This window comes from Hyperolius riggenbachi, chromosome 4, assembly GCF_040937935.1.
Source record: "Hyperolius riggenbachi isolate aHypRig1 chromosome 4, aHypRig1.pri, whole genome shotgun sequence".
NCBI classification, from domain to species: Eukaryota; Metazoa; Chordata; class Amphibia; order Anura; family Hyperoliidae; genus Hyperolius; species Hyperolius riggenbachi.
In genome coordinates this window covers 159,353,314-159,378,089 of record NC_090649.1, presented here as the reverse complement: position 1 = coordinate 159,378,089, position 24,776 = coordinate 159,353,314, and the positions used below count along the sequence as shown (strand labels likewise).

General features: G+C 43.1%; 1 protein-coding gene across 1 annotated transcript in view; it reads left to right on the top strand.

Annotated features, from left to right (window-relative positions):
* The first annotated feature begins 916 nt into the window (after positions 1–916).
* LOC137504722 (extracellular calcium-sensing receptor-like) overlaps positions 917–24,776 on the top strand; it is a 43,478-nt gene continuing 19,618 nt past the window's right edge. Inside the window, exons 1-3 of the mRNA XM_068233307.1 lie at positions 917–1,059; positions 10,316–10,339; positions 11,657–11,942. Of these exons, the coding sequence (XP_068089408.1) occupies positions 917–1,059; positions 10,316–10,339; positions 11,657–11,942 (453 nt within the window). The remainder of the gene's footprint in view (positions 1,060–10,315; positions 10,340–11,656; positions 11,943–24,776) is intronic.

The following is a 24,776-nucleotide window of genomic DNA, read 5'->3' as shown; positions in this document are numbered from 1 at the left end:
TGATAGGGCACACCGCCTCCCTAAGCCTTCTCATCTACCCGCTCATATACCACGCGATGTCATTGCACGTTTTCTGTGCTACCACATTAAGGATAATCTATTGCTTACAATACGTAAAGGCGGAACTCTACCTGACCCATTTGACAAAATTAAAGTGTTTGCAGACCTATCTCAACGTACACTACATCTACGGAAAGAACTTCAACCAATTACCTCCGCGCTAAGAGCAGCAAATAGTCCATACAAGTGGGGATTTCCCACGAAAATCATCTTTACTATACAGGGCCAACAGCATATCATCCCTTCGGTAGATGCAGGTCGCAACCTTTTGAAAAATCTAGAAATTCAACTGCAAGATGATCGTTTCTCATCATCCAGAAACATCTCCTCCTCAAAGATAAATCAGGAGTGGCGCCAAGTCCCTGGCTGAGCCGGAACCTCTTTACATCTGGCCTATATCGTAACTATGTTTAGTGCTATTTTTTTTATTTGGCACCTGCGCAGGCTTTTATCTGTGCTTCCCCATAATGTAGAGCAAGGAACAATTTGCCCTACTAACTTAATCTACCACATACTAATGTTTCACATAGCTATGCAAACTATATGGAGGATTGGTGCGAGACACTCACCCTCCAATTGTGACAATTATATGCATATCAAGTTATTTTATGTCATGTTTTATGTTTGGTTAACTCAGTTTTTGGTTTTGGTTTTGAATTATATAAGGAGAATTCCCATCTCTCAATATGTTTTTTAGAAAATCTGCTATGAGACATATGCAGATCTTAATGTATACTTTATTAGCTAGAAGATTTTACTTGCACAATTGGTTTTATTTTAAAATCATATTGCCTGATCTCATCCCCCCCAACTTTACAGAAGCTACACTTATAGCGACTATTCGGCTTTTGATAGCATGGCTTTGAAAATCACATCCATTAATGTTCGTGGGTTAAATTCCCCATATAAAAGATATCTCCTGTGGAATGAAGCCAAACTTCAGAAATCACAAATTCTAATGGCACAAGAGACACACTTAATGGAGAAAGACATCCACCTGTGTGCCCATAAGCAATTTCCAAAGATTATCCACAGTACTTTTTCTAAAAAAAAACGTGGGGTTTTGCTAGCATTCCACAGGGATCTCAAAATCAATACGCTTGACACGATAATTGATCCTGGCGGAAGATATATTATATTTATTGGACAAATTGATAACCAAATATTTACCTTAGTATCAGTATATGGGCCAAACAATGCACATTGCTCTTTCTATCGGAAACTATTTGCAAAAGTCAGCTCTGTCCAAAAAGGACTATTATTGATAGGGGGAGACTTTAACGTATGCCCAACCACATCAGACTCCTCCTCCAAAACTCGCCATACAAGTACCATCACTAAACAAATGCAGGGACACGATCTTTATGACCCTTGGCGTATTTTTAACCCGTCAGCCAAAGACTATACCTATTTTTCTCCAGTACATAAAACTCATTCCAGGATTGATTTCTTCCTGACAGACAAAATACTTTTGCAAAAAGTCTCGGATACCCAGATTGGCATTAAATCTTGGTCGGTTTACGCTCCAATTCATATCATAATAGATGGAAGTAACTCAGATAATAAGCCCTTTATGTGGAGATTAAACACCTCCTTACTCTCAGACATGGTTTTTACCGATAACCTGAAAGAGGATATTCATAATTTTATCCAAACAAATCGCACCCCTGGCATGGGAGTATCTGTGATCTGGTCTGCATTAAAAGCATACGCAAGAGGTATCTTTATAAGACAAGGTGCATTTGTGAAAAAGTCATATTCAGAAAAGTATACCGCTCTTTTAAAAACGATCCAAGACAGAGAAAAGCGACACAAACAAATTCCTACCTTAGATCTAGAAAAAGAATTGTTCCAGTTAAGACAGGAACTAAATAATATGCTACAAACCAAATATGACTTCTGGAGACAGAAACTAAATCTAGATACCTACTCACAAAGCAACAAAATAGGCTCCTATCTAGCTAGACTTATAAAGATAAAACAAGCTAAAACAAAAATACACTCAATTAGACATCCGATCACAAAAAAATTACTAACCAACCCCAAATCAATTGCGGACGCATTCTGTGACTATTACTCCTCCTTATATAATCTGAAAGATGACAACACTCTAACATACCCAACTGAGGAATCAATAGCCAATTTTTTAAGCTCTATAAACTTACCTTCTCTTACCGCATCCCACTTAGACCACCTCAATTCCCCTTTTAAGCTGGAAGAAATTATCTCCACAATCAAAACCCTTAAACGTAATAAAGCCCCCGGCCCTGACGGTTATGGAAATGAATTCTTGATGGCCCTTAATGTTACAGTTTCTCCACTATTGACAGATTTATTTAATCATTATGTATCATCAGGACTAATTCCACAAGAACAATTACAGGCCACGATCTCAGTTATCCCCAAGCCAGGTAAAGATCATTCTTTAACCTCTAATTACAGACCAATATCTCTGTTAAATACAGACGTAAAACTCTACGCCAAATTAATAGCGAATAGGCTGACGAGATATACCCCCTCTTTACTGGCACAAGACCAAGTGGGTTTCACCCCGGGCCGTCAAGCTTCTGACGCCACGAGGCGAATGCTTACAGTTATGAACCACATTCAGCTCTGTCGAATGCCTTCTCTGCTCCTAACTTTGGATGCGGAGAAGGCATTCGACAGGGTACATTGGGGATTCCTCAGAGCTGCCCTAAAGAAATTTGGCTTTGACGGACCAATTTTATCAGCTATCATGGCACTATACTCTGCCCCGTCTGCCCGGGTAAACGCTGCAGGCTTCATATCTTCATCCTTCCCTATTACAAACGGTACCCGTCAGGGATGCCCCCTCTCACCAATTATATTCGTCCTGATCATGGAAACCATTGCACAAAAAATTAGAACCAACCCCCTCATAACAGGCATTGATATTAAAGGTACTAAACACGTAATCAGCATGTTTGCTGACGACGTGGCTCTGATATTATCTAACCCCCTAAGCTCACTGCCCCAACTATTATTAGAACTAGAACAATTTTCAGCAGTATCCCTATATAAACTCAACCACTCCAAATCCTCTATATTACCACTGAACATCCCTCCTGATCTAGAACGATATCTTAAAAAGTCATTCTCGTTTGCCTGGGCAGAGGGTGCAACTACTTACTTAGGGGTTCAACTGGCATACCCTATATCAGATCTTTTTAGACATAACTTCATCCCCCTATTGACAGAGGTTAAAAAAGAATGTACCAACATGGCTAAACTCTGGATATCCTGGTCAGGAAGAATAGCGGCCTTTAAACTGTTCATTCTACCCAAAATCTTATATATGCTTAGGACACTACAAATCACAGTTCCAAAGTCATGGTTCACAGAAATAAAGAGGGCTATAAATAACTTTATCTGGCAGGGGAAAAAGATTAGAACCTCATACCTAATAATGACCCTCACTAAACAACAAGGAGGTATGGGCCTACCAAATATTGAAAAATACTATCATGCATCCAACCTCAATATGGTAAAACAGTGGTGGAATGCCTCATCTCAAAAACCATGGGTCCAACTAGAAGAAACTCTATCAAACTCAAAACTAAAACACATACTAATTAGTATATTAATGGGAGCTGAACCCCCCAAATCTCCTTATAATCCAATACAAACGTCTCTGAAATCATGGGAATACTTTGTTAAGCATCCCCCACCTAATAAAAATAATGTCCAATTTCCAATCCCACTAATAACCCTCGAACACTATGTTAAAGATTTAAATCTACACTCTTGGATGAATTCAGGTATAATTAATCTCCAAGACCTCTTCTCTGGGAAACAAATTAAACTCTTTAGTGATCTACAAAAACAATACAATCTCCCCCAGTCCCAACTATTCACTAGTGTTGGGCGAACATCTAGATGTTCGGGTTCGGGCCGAACAGGCCGAACATGGCCGCGATGTTCGGGTGTTCGACCCGAACTCCGAACATAATGGAAGTCAATGGGGACCCGAACTTTTGTGCTTTGTAAAGCCTCCTTATATGCTACATACCCCAAATTTACAGGGTATGTGCACCTTGGGAGTGGGTACAAGAGGAAAAAAAAATTTAGCAAAAAGAGCTTATAGTTTTTGAGAAAATCGATTTTAAAGTTTCAAAGGGAAAACTGTCTTTTAAATGCGGGAAATGTCTGTTTTCTTTGCACAGGTAACATGCTTTTTGTCGGCATGCAGTCATAAATGTAATACATATAAGAGGTTCCAGGAAAAGGGACCGGTAATGCTAACCCAGCAGCAGCACACGTGATGGAACAGGAGGAGGGTGGCGCAGGAGGAGAAGGCCACGCTTTGAGACACAACAACCCAGGCCTTGCATGAGGACAAGAAGCGTGCGGATAGCATGCTTTGTACCACCATGCAGTCATAAATGTAATAAAGATAAGTGGTTCAATAAACAGGGACCACGCGGCAACGCTAACCCAGCAGCAGCACACGTGATGGAACAGGAGGAGGCGCAGGAGGAGAAGGCCACGCTTTGTGAGACACAACAACCCAGGCCTTGCATGAGGACAAAAAGCGTGCGGATAGCATGCTTTGTACCGCCATGTAGTCATAAATGTAATAAAGATAAGAGGTTCAATAAACAGGGACCACGCGGCAACGCTAACCCAGCAGCAGCAGCAGCAGCAGCACACGTGATGGAACAGGAGGAGGCGCAGGAGGAGAAGGCCACGCTTTGTGAGACACAACAACCCAGGCCTTGCATGAGGACAAAAAGCGTGCGGATATAGCAGCAATGCTTTTTGCCGCCATGCAGTCATAAATGTAATACAGATGAGAGGTTCAATAAACAGGGACCGGAAACGCTAAACCATCCCAGATGTTCATCGGTCATGTTACTTGGTTGGGGTCCAGGAGTGTTGCGTAGTCGTTTCCAATCCAGGATTGATTCATTTTAATTTGAGTCAGACGGTCTGCATTTTCTGTGGAGAGGCGGATACGCCGATCTGTGATGATGCCTCCGGCAGCACTGAAACAGCGTTCCGACATAACGCTGGCTGCCGGGCAAGCCAGCACCTCTATTGCGTACATTGCCAGTTCGTGCCAGGTGTCTAGCTTCATGCCCGGTTTCAGGTCCAGCGGTGCCAGCCACAAATCCGTCTGTTCCTTTATTCCCCTCCAAATTTCCTCCCCTGTGTGCTGCTTATCCCCAAGGCAGATCAGCTTCAGCAACGCTTGCTGACGCATGCCAACAGCTGTGCTGCACTGCTTCCACGATCCTACTGCTGCTGGTGCTGGGTTAGCATTTCCGGATGAGGTACAGCTTTGAGATGCGTTGGAGGAGAAGGAGTCAGAGAGGTAGGTGCTGCTGTTGTTATCCAGCTGTTTGCGGCGTGGGCAACACCCGCGCCGTAGCAGGTGAGGAATCGCTGCCAGGCTCCACAAGGTTCACCCAGTGCGCGGTAAGGGAGATGTATCGACCCTGGCCGAACGCACTCGTCCAGGTGTCAGTGGTGAGGTGAACCTTGCAGGCAACGGCATTCTTCAAGCTTCGGGTTATTTAGCTGACCACGTGCTCATGCAACTCAGGCACTGCAGAGCGCGCAAAGTGGTAGCGGCTGGGAACCACGTAACGTGGGATGGCCACTGACATCATGCCCTTGAAGCTGTTTGTCTCCACCACTCGATATGGCAGCATTTCGCAGGCCAGAAGCTTGGCTATGCTGGCTGGCTGTTACTGCCACGGCCCGGGGGTCATTTGCTGGCAATTTCCTCTTGTGCTCAAACATCTCAGAAACAGACAACTCAACCGTAGCGCTGCACACCGAAGGGCTGTTGGTTGTTGTGTTTGATGAACACTGGGAGACCTCAAGAGCACTAGTCCGGAAAGTGACAGTGTCAGCATCGTCTGATGTTTGTGAATGTTGTGAACCACGCAATGGCTGGGCTACTGCTGCTGCTGAGGCGGGTCTGGTGGTGAGTCTGGTGAACCCAAGGGAGGCAGTGTTGCTGGTGGTACCCTGTCCTGCCGCGTTTGCCCACAGAGTGGGATGTTTGGATAGAATGTGGCGGCTCATGCTGGTGGTGGAGAGGTTGTTAATACTTTTCCCCCTGCTCAGGCGGGTCTTGCACACCTTGCAAATCGCCATGGTAACATCCTCAGTGCAGTCTTCAAAGAAAGCCCAGACTTTAACTGGCTGAGGACTCGGACCTCGTGCGTGATGTGCTGGTGCTGCTTAACCCACTGCTGGACGCTTGAGAGGTCATCCAAGTAATTATCTGGTCCTGTTCTTTTGGATCTGTGAGGGTTGTTGTCCTGGACAACATGGGCAGTATTGAGTGGGTTTTCTTGGGTGCTCCCCTGTGGCCTGTACGTGAACCGTCAGGGGAAACACCTCTTCCCTTGCCCCTCCCTCTTTCACCGGATTTCTTCCTCATTTCACTTATCCTTAAAGTACACGCTGACTGGCAGCAGTACAGTGGCAGTACAGAAATGCTATACAGTGGTGGGTGAGCGGTGTACCACTATTGTCAGCAGTGACACAGAGCACAATGCTATACAGTGGCGGGTGAGCGGTGTACTACTGTTCCCAGCAGACACAGAGTGGAAGTAAACACAATGCTATATAGTGTGGCTGAGCCGTGTACACAGAGTGGCATTAAACACAATGCTATATAGTCTGCTATATAGTCACCCCGAACAGGGTGATGTTCTGCAGAACCCGAACAGTGGCAAACACTGTTCGCCCAACACTACTGGGAGGGAACGCAGATTTTAGTACCTAAACACACGATACAACATGTTTTCCGGGGTCGGACTCTGAGGCACATACAGATGGTCCCGATCATCATCCTCATCATACAACTCTTCTCCTGAGTCTGACCCACCCACCACCTCTGCCACCCCAACATCCCCAGACACAGACCCCTCATCGTCCTCAACATTAACTTGGGATGCTGGCCTGAGCCAGACCTCCTCCTCCACATCAGGCCCCATCATCTCCTCAATGGCAGCCCTCATTAATCGCTCTGGCGACGGACTGATGGACACAACGTTCTCCTCCGGGGAGGGCTGCTGCTGACCACTGGCTGCTGGGGTGGATGTTATAGCTTGCGTGGGGCGTTGGCTGTTGCTGTTGTTGGGAGTGCTGCTCACAGCGGAGGTCTCTGGGGAACTCATGTTGAGCTCATATAGTGGTTGACGGTGAGTGGAGTATTACTGATCCCAGCAATATACACACTGACTGGCAGAGTACGCAATGCTATATAGTGTGGCTGAGCGAGGTACACAGAGTGGCAGTAAACAGAATGCTATATAGTGTGGCTGAGCGAGCGGTGTACCACTATTCCCAGCAGACACAGAACAGTGAACAGAATGCTATATAGTGTGGCTGAGCGAGCGGTGTACCACTATTCCCAGCAGACACAGAACAGTGAACAGAATGCTATATAGTGTGGCTGAGCGAGCGGTGTACCACTATTCCCAGCAGACACAGAACAGTGAACAGAATGCTATATAGTGTGGCTGAGCGAGCGGTGTACTACTGTTCCCAGCAGACACAGAACAGTACACAGAATGCTATATAGTGTGGCTGAACGAGCGGTGTACTACTGTTCCCAGCAGACACAGAACAGTACACAGAATGCTATATAGTGTGGCTGAACGAGCGGTGTACCACTATTCCAAGCAGACACAGAACAGTGAACAGAATGCTATATAGTGTGGCTGAGCGAGCGGTGTACCACTATTCCCAGCAGACACAGAGTGGCAGTAAACAGAATGCTATATAGTGTGGCTGAGCGAGGTACACAGAGTGGCAGTAAACAGAATGCTATATAGTGTGGCTGTGCAAGCGGTGTACTACTATTCCCAGCAGACACAGAGTGGCAGTAAACAGAATGCTATATAGTGTGGCTGAGCGAGGTACACAGAGTGGCAGTAAACAGAATGCTGAGCGAGCGGTGTACTACTATTCCCAGCAGCGACACACAATGACTGGGGGGGACCCTGGCTAGCGTGGCTGGAGCGCGAACTACCCTGCCTGCCTACCCAAAGCTAAACCCACAGACAAATGGCGGAGATATGACGTGGTTCGGGTATTTATTTACCCGAACCACGTGACAGTTCGGCCAATCAGAGCGCGTTCGGGTCCGAACCACGTGACCCGTTCGGCCAATCACAGCGCTAGCCGAACGTTCGGGGAACGTTCGGCCATGCGCTCTTAGTTCGGCCATATGGCCGAACGGTTTGGCCGAGCACCGTCAGGTGTTCGGCCGAACTCGAACATCACCCGAACAGGGTGATGTTCTGCAGAACCCGAACAGTGGCGAACACTGTTCGCCCAACACTACTATTCACCTATCACAGAATATTTCACTTAATCAGAAATGTTAAAATAGTCATCCCAACCTTACACCCAAAAATTTTAACCATGCTAAATTTCCCAGGCCACCTCAGGGGTGGGATTTCCTGTTGGTATAAACAGCTAGAAGCGGAAGAAACATCTCCTCTAAAGAGATATGCTACAATATGGACAACAGATCTAAAATCTGAAATATCAGCTGAAGATTTAATTTCTGCTTCCAAACTAGTATCTAAAATATCTCGTTGCAATTCCCATTGGGAAACTACTAAGAAAATTGCCTATAGATGGTACAGAACCCCTAGACAAATAGCATCTTTCTCAACCTCGACGTCCGCAACATGCTGGAAGTGCAACTCCGCTCTAGGCACATATGTGCATATGTTCTGGCAATGCCCACTGGTTACTAAACTTTGGCACCAAGTTGAAACATTTATCCGTAAAATCCATAAAACCAATTTCAAGTTACACCCAAAATTGGCGCTCCTTCTAATTAATGATGAAACCATCCCCCCCACCCTACGCCCACCTATTTACCATCTTATATTATCTGCTCTATACTTAATTACGCTAAACTGGAAATCCCAAGAAGAAATTCCCCCCGCTCACCTACTACTATATACCAAAAACAATATTCATACAGAACAAAAAGTGAGAAGCAGATTAGGTCTAGAAATATCTAATTTTCAGATACCAATTGACTGGAACTAATCTAATCTATTTAACACCTGAATTCATCCAAATAACGTATAAATTTACCTATATATTTGTTTTTTCACCCTCCCCTTACTCAGGCATAAATCATACACTATAAGCCACGAATCATAGTACCAATAATAGTAAATTTCTAAGAGAGAGATAGTTGTTCTCAAATATTCAGTTTCTATAATTTAGTTTGTTTAGTCATGTTGTAGTAAGATTTATTATATTCACAACAACCAGCAATAATATTTTGAATAGATTATATAACACCCGAGGTTCAAGCAAATCACTTCAAAACTTCCATAAGCTCTTAAACTTCACAACATATTATCCTAGGGAGGGTCCGTTCTGGCCCACTGTGTCTCTGGGATACTGGCATATCAATGTAAAAGATAGATACCCACACCTGGCTACCTATTAGGTAATGTAAATGCCGGTTCGGGAGTATCTTGAGCTAAAGGCCCTTGGAATTCCATGGGCAACCAGTATATGACTATCCACTATTTAGCTAATTGAGGAGATATGCCTCACATGTCATGCAATCAACCTACAAACAGAGCAGGGACAAGGTCCTCCAGTACCCAAGGCTGAGACACCAAAGTGCGCCCCTCCATCCCTCCCACCCCAGCTGTCACACACTGATTGCTATTAGACTAGGCGGGTCAGAAGGCCCACAATTTCCCCAACACCTTAATCTCTCGTTATCTGGCTTGCAGTCACTGCTATGTATCCCCTTTTCTGTTTTCTTTCTGCTTCATACACAATTAGGAATGACAGCTAAATGAATTGTGCGCCCCCTCCTACACTGCGCCCTGAGGCTGGAGCCTCTCCAGCCTATGCCTCGGCCCGGCCCTGCCTACAAATGTTCAATGCTTATTATAATTGTTCAATGTTTACTATTGTTCTGAATCTTGGACACTGTTCTTCTTCTTATGTACAACCTCATGTGTTATTCTCAATAAAAATCTTTATAACGAAAAGAATATAAATCAGAGATTTAAAATATTTTACAATGGACAAACACTGAATAAATCATTTATACATAATTATTGTAAAAATGAAGCACTTTTTTATTACATTATTTTCACTGGAGTTCCTCACTGGAATGAGGAGATAAGATAACCCTCTATGTGGTGGTAAGTTTTCTCTTGCCTTATTATCTCCAGCATGATTTTAGTGAATTGAGGCCATTGTGTTGTTTTTCTTGAATTAGACCATTTGTGTCTTCTGGTGAGAGGTAAGTCCATCACTACCATAAATATTAAACTGCTTTTAGTGTATTTTATAATTTTTGGCACCTCTGCTTATCTGATATATCTTTTGTCCACACTTGGAGGAGGGGTGTTAGCCCTTCCTCACAGTAACTACAAAGAGTGACTTCTTAACCCGAGTGGGGTCGGCTTTTGTTCTCCTTACCTGCATACACAAAGGTTACCTTTGCGGTAACCCAGATTAGAGTATTACTCTTTTTTTTAGATACTGACTAGAATAGAGCCACATCAATCCAAGCCATGCATCAATGAGGAGCAGCAATTCCAAAACAGGCTGTATGCATGTTGGATTGATTTGGCTCTGTAAAATCTATAAGCTATAGGCTTGCTATACACCAGCGGCTCTGGATGTAAGCCTGGCTTCAGGGGCATAAAGAAATGATTTACATATTCAGTAGTGATGCATCATGGGAAACCACAGTTGCTCACTTAAAGCCGAATTATCACAAATACCTTCTGTTTCAAGAAGGCAAATTATACTCAGTGTATCTACCAAGTGTCCCCAATATCTGTACATTGTTCTAAGTCTGTTATACAACTGTTTCTTGTATTTGTTGCTCTTCCTTGTAGGGTTGCTCGTAATGAGCAAACTCTGATTACTTTAATTACGCATAATTTTCCGCAATTACGTGTAGCGGAATTACCTATGTGTTACCAACTTTCGCCTACGGTTGTCAAACTTAATTACACATTAAATTACGCAATTACACATAATCTGAACATATTATGCGGACGCTTATGCGTAAAAATGTCTGCATTCTTTTACTGTTTCTATGCGTAAATTTCCCTTGACAATGCGTACATCCGGTACGCAAGTCCAATGCGCATGTCAATGCATGATTTTCATCCGTACGCGTAAAAATGTACGCGTATGGCTCGTTCGTCAGTCTCCGCACAATATACATGAGTACTATGTGTAACAGCCGTAATTACGCATAGCGGTAGATTTTATGAATAAATTCGTAAGAGTAATTTACAAACTTTGCATTACAATTACGATGCGTAATTATGAATTACAATGTGTAATTACGTTTGGATGTACTTTCTGCTCATCCCTACTTCCTTGTCTTTGTAATATATACTATTTCTTTAAGTAGTACCACAGAAGATATTGGTGCTGTATAAATAAATAATAACTTAATACAGTTAATATTTTATATTTCTGCGTGTTACAATGGTAGCTAAAGCTCACAAGCCTGTTGGGTAGTGATTATTTCTGAATTGGCTGATACCATCATTCATACTAGCTACCCTACAAAATATGCTATCTTTTTCTTTTACAGGTTGAATGTCAGAGACTTCCAGGCTGTGCAGACAATGATATTTGCCATGGAGGAGATAAACATGAATGATAAACTGCTACCAAATACAACTCTGGGTTATAGAATATATGATGCATGTTACACCCACTTCCAAGCAACCCGGGCAGCTGTATCACTGATCACTGGTACTGGTGAAGAAGGCTACACATGTGTCCAGTACCCACTGGTACCAGCAATTATCGGAGGCTGCTGGTCAACCCAGTCCATTGCTGTAACAAGAGTAGCTGGGCTATTTACCATTCCAGTGGTATATTTCATTCCTGTTGCTAAAATACAGTTTTCATTTGATATAATTTCGGTTATGTCAACTATTTACTGTACTATCTTTAGTAAGGCAAACCAGTAATCAAGAAAATATAAAATGAAATGCCTTCACTGGAGCACATGCCAGAATTAAGAAGTCACATTGCCATTTTAAGTAAAAAAAATAATAATAATAATAATTTTTTTGAATATCAACTTTCCTCTGTGTGTCTACATAGCACTATGAGTGTGATGGGAAATTGTTCACCCTCACCCTGCACATGGATTTTTCAGCTTGCTGGACAAACCTGCAGGCTGAAGATGGCCATCAGTGGGAAAGATTAACTGAGCAGTAACACCTTCACACCTGAAAGGTGGATAACATTATGTGTTTCAATGGAAACATGCACCAAACATGTACAAGTAGTTAATTCAGTGTGTCAGACTTGCTTTATTTCTAGTTACAGAGTAACAGTTTTTAGTAGAGACAGAAGTGCTCACACTCTTAAAGTGTAGGCCTCGTTCACATCAGGGACGTTTCTGTGCGCTTTTCACAGCGCACTGCCTTGTGCGTTCAGCAAGGTATTGATTTTCCCATGTAACTAAATGTAGCTGGTTCACATCTATGCGCTGCGCTGAGCAGCGTTACAAAAACGTAGGGTTGCATGCATTTCTGTGCGTTGAGCTGTAAAGCGCACGTCAATGCAAGTGAATAGGTGCGCTTCTTTAGTGCATAGAAGCGCGTACAAACGCATAGAAGCGCATGCGTTTTTTTACCTCTAATTGGAGAAAAAAATACATTTACATATAAAAACAAAGTTTTATTGACAACTGCTACAATAAGCAAAACGTGATTTAAAGAAGCACAGCGCAACGCACAGAAATGCGCACTAAAGCGCGCACAAGCGCATGCTTTTTTTACCATGCGCTTTCACACGTTTTTTAGCGCAGCAGATGTGAACGAGGCCTAACTGTCGGGCATAAAATCAAAAATCAATTCTTTATTTTTATCTGGTAAACAAGTAATAAGGATTCTAATCAGGCAATCCAAAAGCTACAAAGGACACAAGGGAAGTTGCAGGGCATGCTGGGTTGTCCTTTTTTTCTTCTGTACATTAGTTAAGTCTGAGGGGAAATAAAGAAGCAAAAAAAGACAACCCAGCATGCCCTGCAACTTCCTATGTGCGGCAATGTACCAAATAAGAGTCAGGTAAACTGGGGAATGATTATTTATAAACAAGAAAAGTGAAAGAGATTTTAACTTTTGTATTGCCTGGTTAGCATCCTTATTACTTGTTTACCAGATAAAAATAAAGAATTGATTTTTGATTTTATGCCCGACAGTTAAACTTTAACAGCCACAACAAAGGCATTTTGTTTCTGAACTGACCTGAGGAAGGGGGCAAGCACCCATGAAACACATTGGCTATCATTCACAAAGCATTTCCGCATGCGGAAATGCTTAATACCGCTGACTTTACCAAACACTCAGCAAAATCCCCATTCATAAAGGCTCTTTCCGCATGAAAAGCTGACATTCCCGTGCAGAGCGATACATTTCCGCCTTGTGCGGAGTTTTTCTAGATTTATCTAGAAAAAGTAACAAACACGTCCATTCATAAAGATTAGAGCAAGCGGTATGCGGACGGAAAATACCGCTTGCTCGACAGTAGCGATAGGCGGGCGGATTACTTGTAAATGAATGGGACGGACCTCCCAAGCAGGATCAGACAGAGCAGCGCACGGAGGGAATCGGGCAGCTTTTATGTTTCCGCATGTCTTCCGCCACGCTACCGCCAGCTTCCTCCAGAAAACCTCCGCACTTGTATCGCAACAGGCAACTTTTTTATGAATGACCACCCAGAAGTCTTAAGTACCACTTGCGGAGAAAAACTGTGTTTTCCCGCACTACCGACTGCACTTTTATGAATGATAGCCTTTGTCTTGCTTTGGGCTTGAATAAGATTTCCAATTACACTGGTTTTATTTCTTCTGGAGACGAGGTAAGAATTGCCTCCCCTGTCAAATATATGTTTGTATCTAGCTGAATACAGGTAGTCCCCGGTTAACGAATGAGATAGGGACTGTGAGTTTGTTCTTAACCTGAATCCATTCTTAAAGGGGCACTACAGCGAAAAACTGTAAAATTTAAAATATGTGCAAACATATACAAGTAAGAAGTATTTTTTTTCCCAGAGTAGAATGAGCCACAAATTATTTTTCTCCTATGTTGCTGTCACTTACAGTAGGTAGTAGAAATCTGACAGAAGTGACAGGTTTTGGACTAGTCCATCTCTTTATAGGGAATTCTCAGGAATTTATTTATTTTCAAAAGCACTTCATGAATGGCAGTTGCTCTGTCCAACTGCCAAAAAAAACTGTGTAGGGAGCTGGGAAACTGGCCAGCATCATTGTTTAAATCCTTTTTTCGGGCATATCTTTATAAAGATTAAAAAGCCTTGCTGAGAATCCCCTATTAATAGATGGACTAGTCCAAAACCTGTCAATTCTGTCAGATTTCTACTGCCTACTGTAAGTGACAGCAACATAGGAGAAAAGTAATTTATGGCTCATTTTACTATTGAAAAAATGTACTTCTTATTTGTATGTTTGCACATATTTTAAATTTTACAGTTTTTCGCTGTAGTGCCCCTTAAAGTCAGTACGGGTATACTTTTCTTTTTAATATCAGGCCAGGACAAGCTGAGACATGTAGTCCCTCTGCAGTGCCACTACGATTAGCCTAAAATAGCCCAATGTGAGAGAGCAGAAAGCAATATTGTCATGTAATACTGTACGCAGCTTGCAAGAGAGTACTTCACAGTGTTAATATCTTGATCAGGGTTGCTCAGAAAGCCCTGATCACGAGTACAAGTGATCACGATCAGGACTCCACCCCCTTCCGAATTGACTCGTGATCACGATCACGAGTAGAAAGGGATGTCTGACTCAAGTGCAGTTTCTAGTCGAATAACCACATGTAATCACTTATCACAATTCGTTATTCCTGATTAAAAACCCGCCAACTTTAGCAGTTAATAGCAAAGCCCCCTTACATGCTAGACAAGGGGAATGTTCCCACGCCAATATCGCTTAGTATAGCTAGAGCCAAGGCATTTTTGAATTTGACTTCAAGGCTCCCCATTGGTCTATTAACAGACCAATGGGGATCAGAAGACCAATGGGGATCCTGCTCCTGGTGCTGTCTTGTTGTTGTCTGCCTTTTTCTCTGCACAGGACACTGCTCTCACAGCTCTCCTGTACCCCAGGTCCCCAGCCCTGTGTCTCTGCATTTCCGAGGATGTGCTGTTTACACATTACTGTGAATTCGGAGGGGGTCTGCAGGCTTCAGCCATGTAAAACTGAAGCACCACAACTAGTAACCTCCAGCAGAGTTTTGATGCAGGGATTGGAATTTCAGTATGGAAACAGCAGCGTCAGAGTGATGGGATCGGCGGTCGTTCCTATCGGCGGGTCGTTTGTAAGTTGAGCTTTCAGAATTCGGAGACTACCTGTACACCGAGCGCCTCCACCCTTGTTAATGTTAAATTTCTAGTTGGAACAGTAAGAGATTCATGTAAGAGATTCAGCTTATCAATTGTGTTAAAGAGACACTGAAGCGAAAAAAAAAATATGATATAATGAATTGGTTCTTGTAACGATTGTGGAACTTTCTCCGTGATCAGCGCACAACGCGTGCGCTGACACGGCGGAAATCCTCCACAAGCGTGTAATTGCAGGCACCCAGCAAAAGGTGCTACGCACCTGTAGAGGGAAATTCCTGTCGGCAGATGGCGCTGGGGAGTGCAGAGGGACCAATCCTCTGTACCTCCACAAATGCCAGACAGGAATTGTACGAAGCGCAGAACGCAATCGCAAGAGAGGCGATTGCGAATGAGAATGAGCAAAGGGACAGGTTGTATGTGTGTGCGCCAATCCAGTCGCCACCCCGCGACCGCACACACACAACAGCAGATATGAAATAGGAACGCGATCGCGAGAGGTGCGATCGCCAGACGTGACACAAGGCAGATCAGAATAGAATACGAGGGTAGCAAAGGCACAGCAAATAATACAATGAGGAGATACGGAAAAAATAACAAACGCTAGCTAACCGCGAACACCGCACTCATTCGCAACAGTGCACGCGGTTATGCGCGGTCTCCACATAATAAGCACAATAGAGACAAGCACTCCTAACTAACCATTGACAGACAAACATGAAACAAGGGACGCGAACGCTTGCTTAACGGTTACCTCACCGAGCCTCCAGCAAGCGGTCGTAGCAGACAAGACAGACACACGAAAACAGGGACAAGCAAGAGATAGGATCCACAGCACTAGCGAAAAGTGGCTAGCGCGATCCAGGTACAGAGTAGCAGAACAGAAGGATGCACAGCACTAGCGAAAAGTGGCTAGCGCGATCCTAGGAGACAGAACAGAAGGATCCACAGCGCTAGCGAAAAGTGGCTAGCGCGATCCAAAGAGACAGATCAGAAGAGATAGCTGGTAGCAATCGCTGCACCAGCTATACTCCAAGAACAGAGATCAGAACCATTTCCTGTCGACCGCCGTTGGGACAGGACAATGGCAACAGAACAAACAAACAGATAATACAACCTGACTGGGCTAGAAGGGGAGCCTAAAGCAACCCCCAGGAATTAACTATACTAGATAGCAATGGCTGACACTCCAGCAGTGTCCATCAGGAACAGACCATGGAAGGGAAATGACCAGCAAAGCCTTCTGGGAAACATAAAGCTCTTATAGTGCCAGTCATCAAAGAAGGCAGGTAGGGGATTTGCATAACGAATGTATGCAAATTCCCCAGCAAGAGAACAGACCAGAAACTTGCAATGGAAAGACAGGTCTCTGTTCCAGAGACCTGCAGCCCACAAACTAGAGGAATGGACAAACAGCTGTCTGCCTGTGCAGCCAGCTGAGCGGATCATCACAGTTCTGTACTATGAATAATTACTAGAAGATTAGCAGCAAAGAAAATATTCTCATACTTTTATTTTCAGGTATATAGTGTTTTTTTCTAACATTGCATTATTCTATAATATGTGCAGATTACACAACACTCAGCATTCAAAATTATTCTTTCAGAGCAGTCTGTGAAGTAATGACCTCTCCTCTAGCAGAGAAAAAGTAAACAGTTCACTTACAGTTGAGATAATAAAAGTCAGATAACAGCCCTCTCCACGACTAACTTAGTTGGAGAGCTTAATGGCTTGTTTGCATAGAGATAACAACTGGAGTTTCTCAACTCTTCCTGTACTGGAAACAATTAGACTGATGTATCTGATCTTAATGTTTTATTTCTTAGCTGTACTACACATACAAATCATAATATAATAATTTTTTTTTCGCTTCAGTGTCTCTTTAAATATGGCTTTGAAAACAGACAAGAAAAATAACTATATACATTCCATGAACTCTGTATAAAATGTTAAAATACAGTAACTAAAAGTATTTTAACCTCTGGGGAGCCATGGAAACCAGTCTAAGCATGCAGAGCCCACAAACAGCATGAGTAGTGGGTCTTCATCACTTTGGCAATTTGTTCTGGTTGGCTGAGACTGCTGGTTAATTAAGTTCTGGATAGCCAAGACTCTACTGTATTAAAGGAGAACTGTAGTGAGAGGTAAATGGAGGCTGCAATATTGCTTTCCTTTTTAGCAATACCAGTTGCCTGCTTATCCTGCTGATCCTCTGCCTCTAATACTTTTAGCCCTAGACCCTGAACAAGCATGCAGCAGATTAGGTGTTTCTGTCATTTTTTTTAGATCTGACAAGATTAGCTGCATACTTGTTTCTGGTGTGATTCACTCTACTGTAGGCAGATAGCTTAGCAGGGCTGCCAGGCAACTAGTATTGCTTAAAAAGAAATCAATATGGAAGCCTCCATATACCTCTCACTACAGTTCTCCTTTAAGAATGTAATTCCATCACAGCAGAAATTATGGAATATATATTTCAAAGCTGAGTCTGTTGAGTGTAGCTTGAGGTCAACAGACCATCCTCACAGTTTTTGTATATCAAAAAGGCATGTCAGACAATGAGGCTTCTAAAAATGGATGTATCATTTGGACCACTTTTGAAGAAATTTGGTCCACTTTTGAAGAACTGTAAACAATGTTGCTAATAGTAAATTATCTAAACAGGGTTTGATGATGTCAAAGTAATGTAGTGGACACAGGGGCATGATGCATAGCCTGGACTGCGGTTTCCACCACCTGGACTGGACCAAACCACAAACCTGGAGCTAAATTGTTGCTAGCATGGCCACAGGGGCATGAATGCTTGGCCAGAACTGCTGATTTCCATCATCTGCACCAGACCAGACTGAAAGCCTGGAGATAAATTTTGCAAGCATGGCCACAGGGGCATGAATGCTCAGCCAGGACTGCTGATTTCCATCATCTGCACCAGACCAGGCCAAAAGCCTGGAACTAAATTTTTGCAAGCATGGCCACTGGGGTATGAAGCAAGGACTGTCGTCTTTCCACCAATGGGGACCCTTGGACTGTCTGTCTCTCTCCTATGGCTCCTTCTATTTCTCCCCACCTTCATGTTCCAGACATGCGGTGGGGCATCTGCTTTTTGCTGCAGAGCAGTTGAGTGCTGCACAGTTTGTGGTAGCTCCGCTCATTGTAGCACTCAGACAGACCTATCTGATCCTATCTGTATCAATGTAATGTGTAACGTGTAATAGTTTATGAAGACTACTCTGTATTTCCACTGTATGTTGTTACTGTACATACGCTGACTCTGTATGTGCCAAAAATAATTCCGGGTACAACCCCCGTTGTACTTGGCGAAATCAACGATTCTGATTCTGAAATAGTATAGTAGTATACCAATTTTTTATTGATTATTCTTCATGACAAAATGTCAAATACTTTGTTCTTTTTTCACCCTGCTAATCACAAGAGGTATAAAAATGTAAACATAAGAATATTTTTGCCTGATGTGCCTTTCATGGTTCAGAATACAGTATCATCACAGCCTAAATTCATCAGATAAAAAGGTCTTGCTGTGCTTTAAGACACCATAACAGAACAGACCAATCCAGTCAAGAGTGAAATGATGGCTAAGCCAGGACCAGATGGTTAAATGTTCCAAAATCTTAATGGTATTTCATCAACAGCAGCGGGCAGTAAATATCCTCATGTGTATCCCAGCTTCATGTCAGTTACATGTTTAACAACATTTTATTCACAGATTTGACCTCTCTGGCTCTTGATGAACTATTGTTAAGCCTTTCACTGTTTTTAGAAGTTTACATTGTTGTGCATCTTGATTATGAGCAAAGAGAATACATCTCAAAGTACCTGACATGTTTTTTTCAGAATTACAAATAAAAGCAAAGGATTCATATACTAGATTAATTAAAATAAACAGACTTTACCTTGTATAATTACCTTTTTTGAAAAATGTTAAATGAATTAAGATTTATGGTGTATCGGTATTTTAGAGTAACTTAGGAGTCTTGTCAACATCCTAGATACCATAGCTGTTTAAGTACAGACAGATACTTAAGGGATGTATGCTAGATTAAACTCGGCAGGGCGGACAATAAAGACAGCCTTGGGTGAGAACCTAGCATGTGTGTGGGAGCCCCCGACATTGGCCTCAATTCACTAAGCTTATCTCCTGACTTTAATAACGTTTCTAGAGTTATCACCATGGTGATAAGGCATGTAGTATTCAGGAAACATTTTACCTCAGGCAAACCTAAAGTTAACGCTTCTGTCTTTAAGTTAAGGTGAGATCCCTAAAGTTAACTCTTCAATCCTTAAAATAACTTCAGAATTATAAAGTTAAAGACAGGCTGTTCATTAACTGCATGTGAAAATAACTACAGAGGAGGTAACTTAACTACAGAGGAGGTAATTTAAGGAATGAAGAGATGAGATAACTCTCTCACTGTGCAAACTTACACCTTAATCAGGCAAGATTGATGTGTGGAGGTAAGTTTTCTCTTGCCTTATTTTCTCCAGCATGATCTTAGTGAATTGAGGCCATTGTCTGAAGATTTGGAATGTTGGCAGATCTTTAGCGATACCTGAGCGACCACTGGATTCATTATTCTCCTACTCACTTTGCTTGAAGAAGCCACTTAGTCATGCTCCACATGTTGTTCCTTTGCCCCCTCTACAGTAACAAATGCATTGGTAGCCTGTAGGTTAGTGATACGTCTGTACAGCTTTGACCCAAAAACTGTCAGCCCAGGGATTAAGTCCCGACCACTCCCAGTGGATAGTCATCATGCGTGTGCACAAGGCTTTTATCTATCCATCTTGTTTTTGACTGATGCATTTTTGGGTAATGAGAATGAATTATGCTTAGCACTTCTGCCAATTCTCATTACATATTTTGGAGTTTGCCAGATGTTACTATCATCACAGTGAGTACTTATTGTGAGTAGAGACTACAAGAAAAAGAAACATAGTGTAACTTTGGTTGAAACTCAATGAGTGGTAGAAGAGGTAGGGCAGTATGGCAAAGCTAAGAAGTTGAGCTTGTAGGTCAATACATGCAGTAAATATTGTCTGAGAAGGCATCAGATGCACATAATACAATCCAACAATGATCCATACAGTGCACAAACAGAGCGCCTTCAAGAACAAAACAAATACTAACATGCAAAGTGTAGATTAAAGGGCTCTAAAAAAAAATAAAATAAGACCAGTGTTTTAAATAAGAAAATGGTTACAAGAGATAAGCATAAATTCTGACTTTGGGGCAACCATTTGCTCCACAGTAAGCAGAGATCACTTGGACAGGTTCTAAATATCACAATCTTGAAATAGTGTAAAATAAATATGAGAGTATCTTGCTCAATCACCACTAGAGTGAGAGACTGAATGATTGGCAATCATTTAACTGGTTAACCCCAAACTTGACCTTGGATTAAGACAGACAGACTATGACTATTGTTGGTAGTAGATGGTAAGTTCTTTTGAGATACAGCTAGTCACATTGTCTCTGCAAAACCGTATGGAAGATGTCAGTGTTCTATAAATAAGTAAAATAATAACAACAACAACAACAATAATAATAATGTATTAATAATAATAATAATAATAATAATAATAATAATATAATTATAATAACCAGTAACATACAGTAACAATTCTTGGCTAAAGTGTGTAACAGTAGAATGTAGATATGAATTCAGTAAAACTATAGAAAGTTGAATATTTTGCTGTGTGATCTGCATTTCTCTAAGAGCTAGGAGCCTATGACATATCACAGCATTCATTACAGCATGTCTTGGGAAACATCTGTGTGAGCAGCTAATCAGTGATGAAGTGTAAGAGTGTCAAAGTAAAGCATAATGATTAGAGGTCCAGAGGCACAAATTACAAAATAGGAAGTAAAGTTTGCATAATAAACATACACTTATTGAAGGGAAAAGCGGTATACTAGTCATTATCTTTAATTAACAAAAATTATTCTGTAATATAAATTCAAATCAAAAACCAAACAACATTAAATAGCTCATTAAGATTTAATTTACTTTTTTATGATAAAAGGAAAAAGGGAAGTATTTACCGAGAAAGATTTTACTTTTATGTTACACTGTACCAGGGGTGGACTGACAACTCATGGGGCCCCCGGGCAATAGGAGAATATGGGGCCCCCATACCAGTGTTTCCCACCTTTCACGTTATATTTTTACAGACTAAGATATAATAATTTATTGACAACAGTAAATGTTATATTGTGATATTGTACACTGACAAAAACCCCTGCGCCGCGCATAGAGCGGCGCGCCAAAAAATGGGTGTGGTCACGCAACAGAATGTGGGCGTGGTCATGGGTGGGGCAAAATATCCATGACCTTAGCAGTGGTGTAAAAGGTCTGCCGGGGAAGTTTGAACTCTGTCATAGTGTTTCCCCCCCAAAATACATGAACTCTGACAGCATTTCACTAAAAATCCATGCAATTTGGCAGAGGTTCCTCCAAAATACAGATAATATGGCAGTCGTTCCCCCAAAATAGACGTTATCTGGCAGCAGCGGTTCCCCCAAATACACATAATTTGGCAGCGGATCACCAAAAATACATGTAGCAGCAGTGGTTCCCCCAAAATACACAGAATCTGGAAGCAGCAGTTCCCCCATTATTCACAATCTGGCAGCGGTTCCCCAAAAATACATATAATCTGGCAGCTGTTTCTCAAAGTACACTTAATCTGGCAGCAGCAGTTTCCCAAAAATAGTTAATCTGGCAGCAGTTCCCCCAAAATAGGTGCCCCCAGTATAGGTAACCAGGTCAAAAGGTATCCCCAGTGGAAGTATCCAGGTCTATAGGTTTTCCCAGTGCAGGTATCCAGGTCTATAGGTGTCCCCAGTATAAGTAGCCTAATCTACAGGTGTCCCCAGAATAGATAACCAGGTCTATAGATGTCCCCATTTAAGATAGCCAGGTCTATAGGTTTCCCCAGTATAGGTAGCCAGGTCTACAGGTGTCTCCAGAATAGGTAGCCAGGCCTATAGGTGTCCCCAGTACAGATAGCCAGGTCTATAGGTGTCTCCTGTATAGATAGCCAGGTCTTTAGGTGTCCCCAGTATATGTAGCCAGGTGTATAGGTGTCCCCAGTATAGCCAGGTCTATAGGTGTCCCCAGTATAGCCAGGTCTATAGGTGTCCCCAGTATAGCAAGGTCTATAGGTGTCCCCAGTATATACAGTCAGGTCTATAGGTGCCCCCAGTATATACAGCCAGGTCTATAGGTGCCCCCAGTATATGTAGTCAGGTGTATAAGTGCCCCCAGTATATGCAGCCAGGTGTATAGGTGCCCCCAGTATATGCAGCCAGGTGTATAGGTGCCCCCAGTATATGCAGCCAGGTGTATAGGTGCCCCCAGTATATGTAGCCAGGTGTATAGGTGCCCCCAGTATATGCAGCCAGGTGTATAGGTGCCCCCAGTATATGTAGCCAGGTGTATAGGTCTCCCCAGTATATGCAGCCAGGTGTATAGGTGCCCCCAGTATATGTAGCCAGGTGTATAGGTCTCCCCAGTATATGCAGCCAGGTGTATAGGTGCCCCCAGTATATGTAGCCAGGTGTATAGGTCTCCCCAGTATATGCAGCCAGGTGTATAGGTGCCCCCAGTATATGCAGCCAGGTGTATAGGTCTCCCCAGTATATGCAGCCAGGTGTATAGGTCTCCCCAGTATATGCAGCCAGGTGTATAGGTCTCCCCAGTATATGCAACCAGGTGTATAGGTGCCCCCAGTATATGCAGCCAGGTGTATAGGTGCCCCCAGTATATGCAGCCAGGTGTATAGGTGCCCCCAGTATATGCAGCCAGGTGTATAGGTCTCCCCAGTATAGCCAGGTCTGTAAGTGCCCCCAGTATATGCAGCCAGGCTTGTAGTGTCTCCAGGAGGGGAGACAGCCAGTGAAGGAGGGCGATGGGCATAGCAGCGGAGAAGGGGGGAAGTTTCCCCCCCCTTCTCTCACCTTGGGCCCCCCCTTCCTGGCTCTCCCCTCCGTAATCTGCAATGTGCAAGCAGCTGGAAGCGGCTGACAGCGGGCGGAAACTTACCGCTGTTCAGCCACCGGAGGGATCGCTGATCTGTGTGCAGCTAGTGTGGGCTTGAGAAGCCCAGACTAGCTGCACACAGATCAGCGATCCCTCCAATGGCTGAACAGCGGTAAATCTCCGCCCGCTGTCAGCCGCTTCCAGCTGCTTGCACTTTGCAGATTACAGAGGGGAGAGCCAGGAAGGGGGGTCCCAAGGTGAGAGAAGGGGGGGGGGAATTTCCCCCCTTCTCCGCTGCTATGCCCATCGCCCTCCTTCACTGGCTGTCTCCCCTCCTGCTCAGGGTTCTCTTGCGGGTGGCGGGCCCCCCCTGACCACGGGCCCTCGGTCCGTGCCCGAGTGCCCTAATGGTCAGTCCGCCCCTGCACTGTACTCTACAAGAGGGATCTATGCAAGATCTCATATTATGATCTGTTACCCCCAAATAGGCAACATGACGTGGTCTGGAATCTGAATTCGAATTTGAACTGATTTAATAAAATGAGCTAGAATGAGACGAAACCCCAAGCAACATGTAGCTATGCAGAAAGAAAATCCTTTCCATAATTTCTATAATAAAGATACCTGCAAGCATTCCTGTGTGTGATTCCTGCATCAATTGCCTGGCTTTCCTTCTACTCTTTTTGGCTTCAGTGGTGTCTGAACCACACACCTATAACAATCATTCAGTTAATGTGGTTGTGGACATTAGTCAAAGTACCTGATCTCTATACTTGTTATAGGTTTGAGACTTAAAGCATACTTGAAGTGACATGTGACTCAACATAAACATGGGTAAATATAGTACTGGTCTTAATGCAAATGAGTTTGTCCAACAGCTTGTTGAATTTAGTCAGGTTTCCTGAAAAGTAAATAGAAGCCAAAGCCTATTATCTATAGGGGGAAAGGCAGATAATACTGCTTTACTGCAGAAAAGTTCAAAGCGCTTGCTTTGCTTTCTTCTCTTTTTCAACTCAACATGGCATAAAAATTTGCAGGCTTGGAGCATGACAGTCAGGTATGGGAGAGAGTTCTAAAGAGGAGGGGACACTTGTGAGAGAGTGAGGGAAGGTGACCAAGATGGATGACAAGAGGGTCTCATGGGAGGAGTGAAGGTTACGGAAGGGGTGATATCTGGAGGTTATGAATATGTTGATATGTGTTTAATTGAGAGCACAGAGTCCAGAGTTACCCCCATTCAGTGAGCTGGAGGAGTTGAGGTTATCGGGGTATTTTCTAAATTTATGGTATTTATAGCTGAGGGAGCAGAGAGGGTGATACTGATAAAATATCACA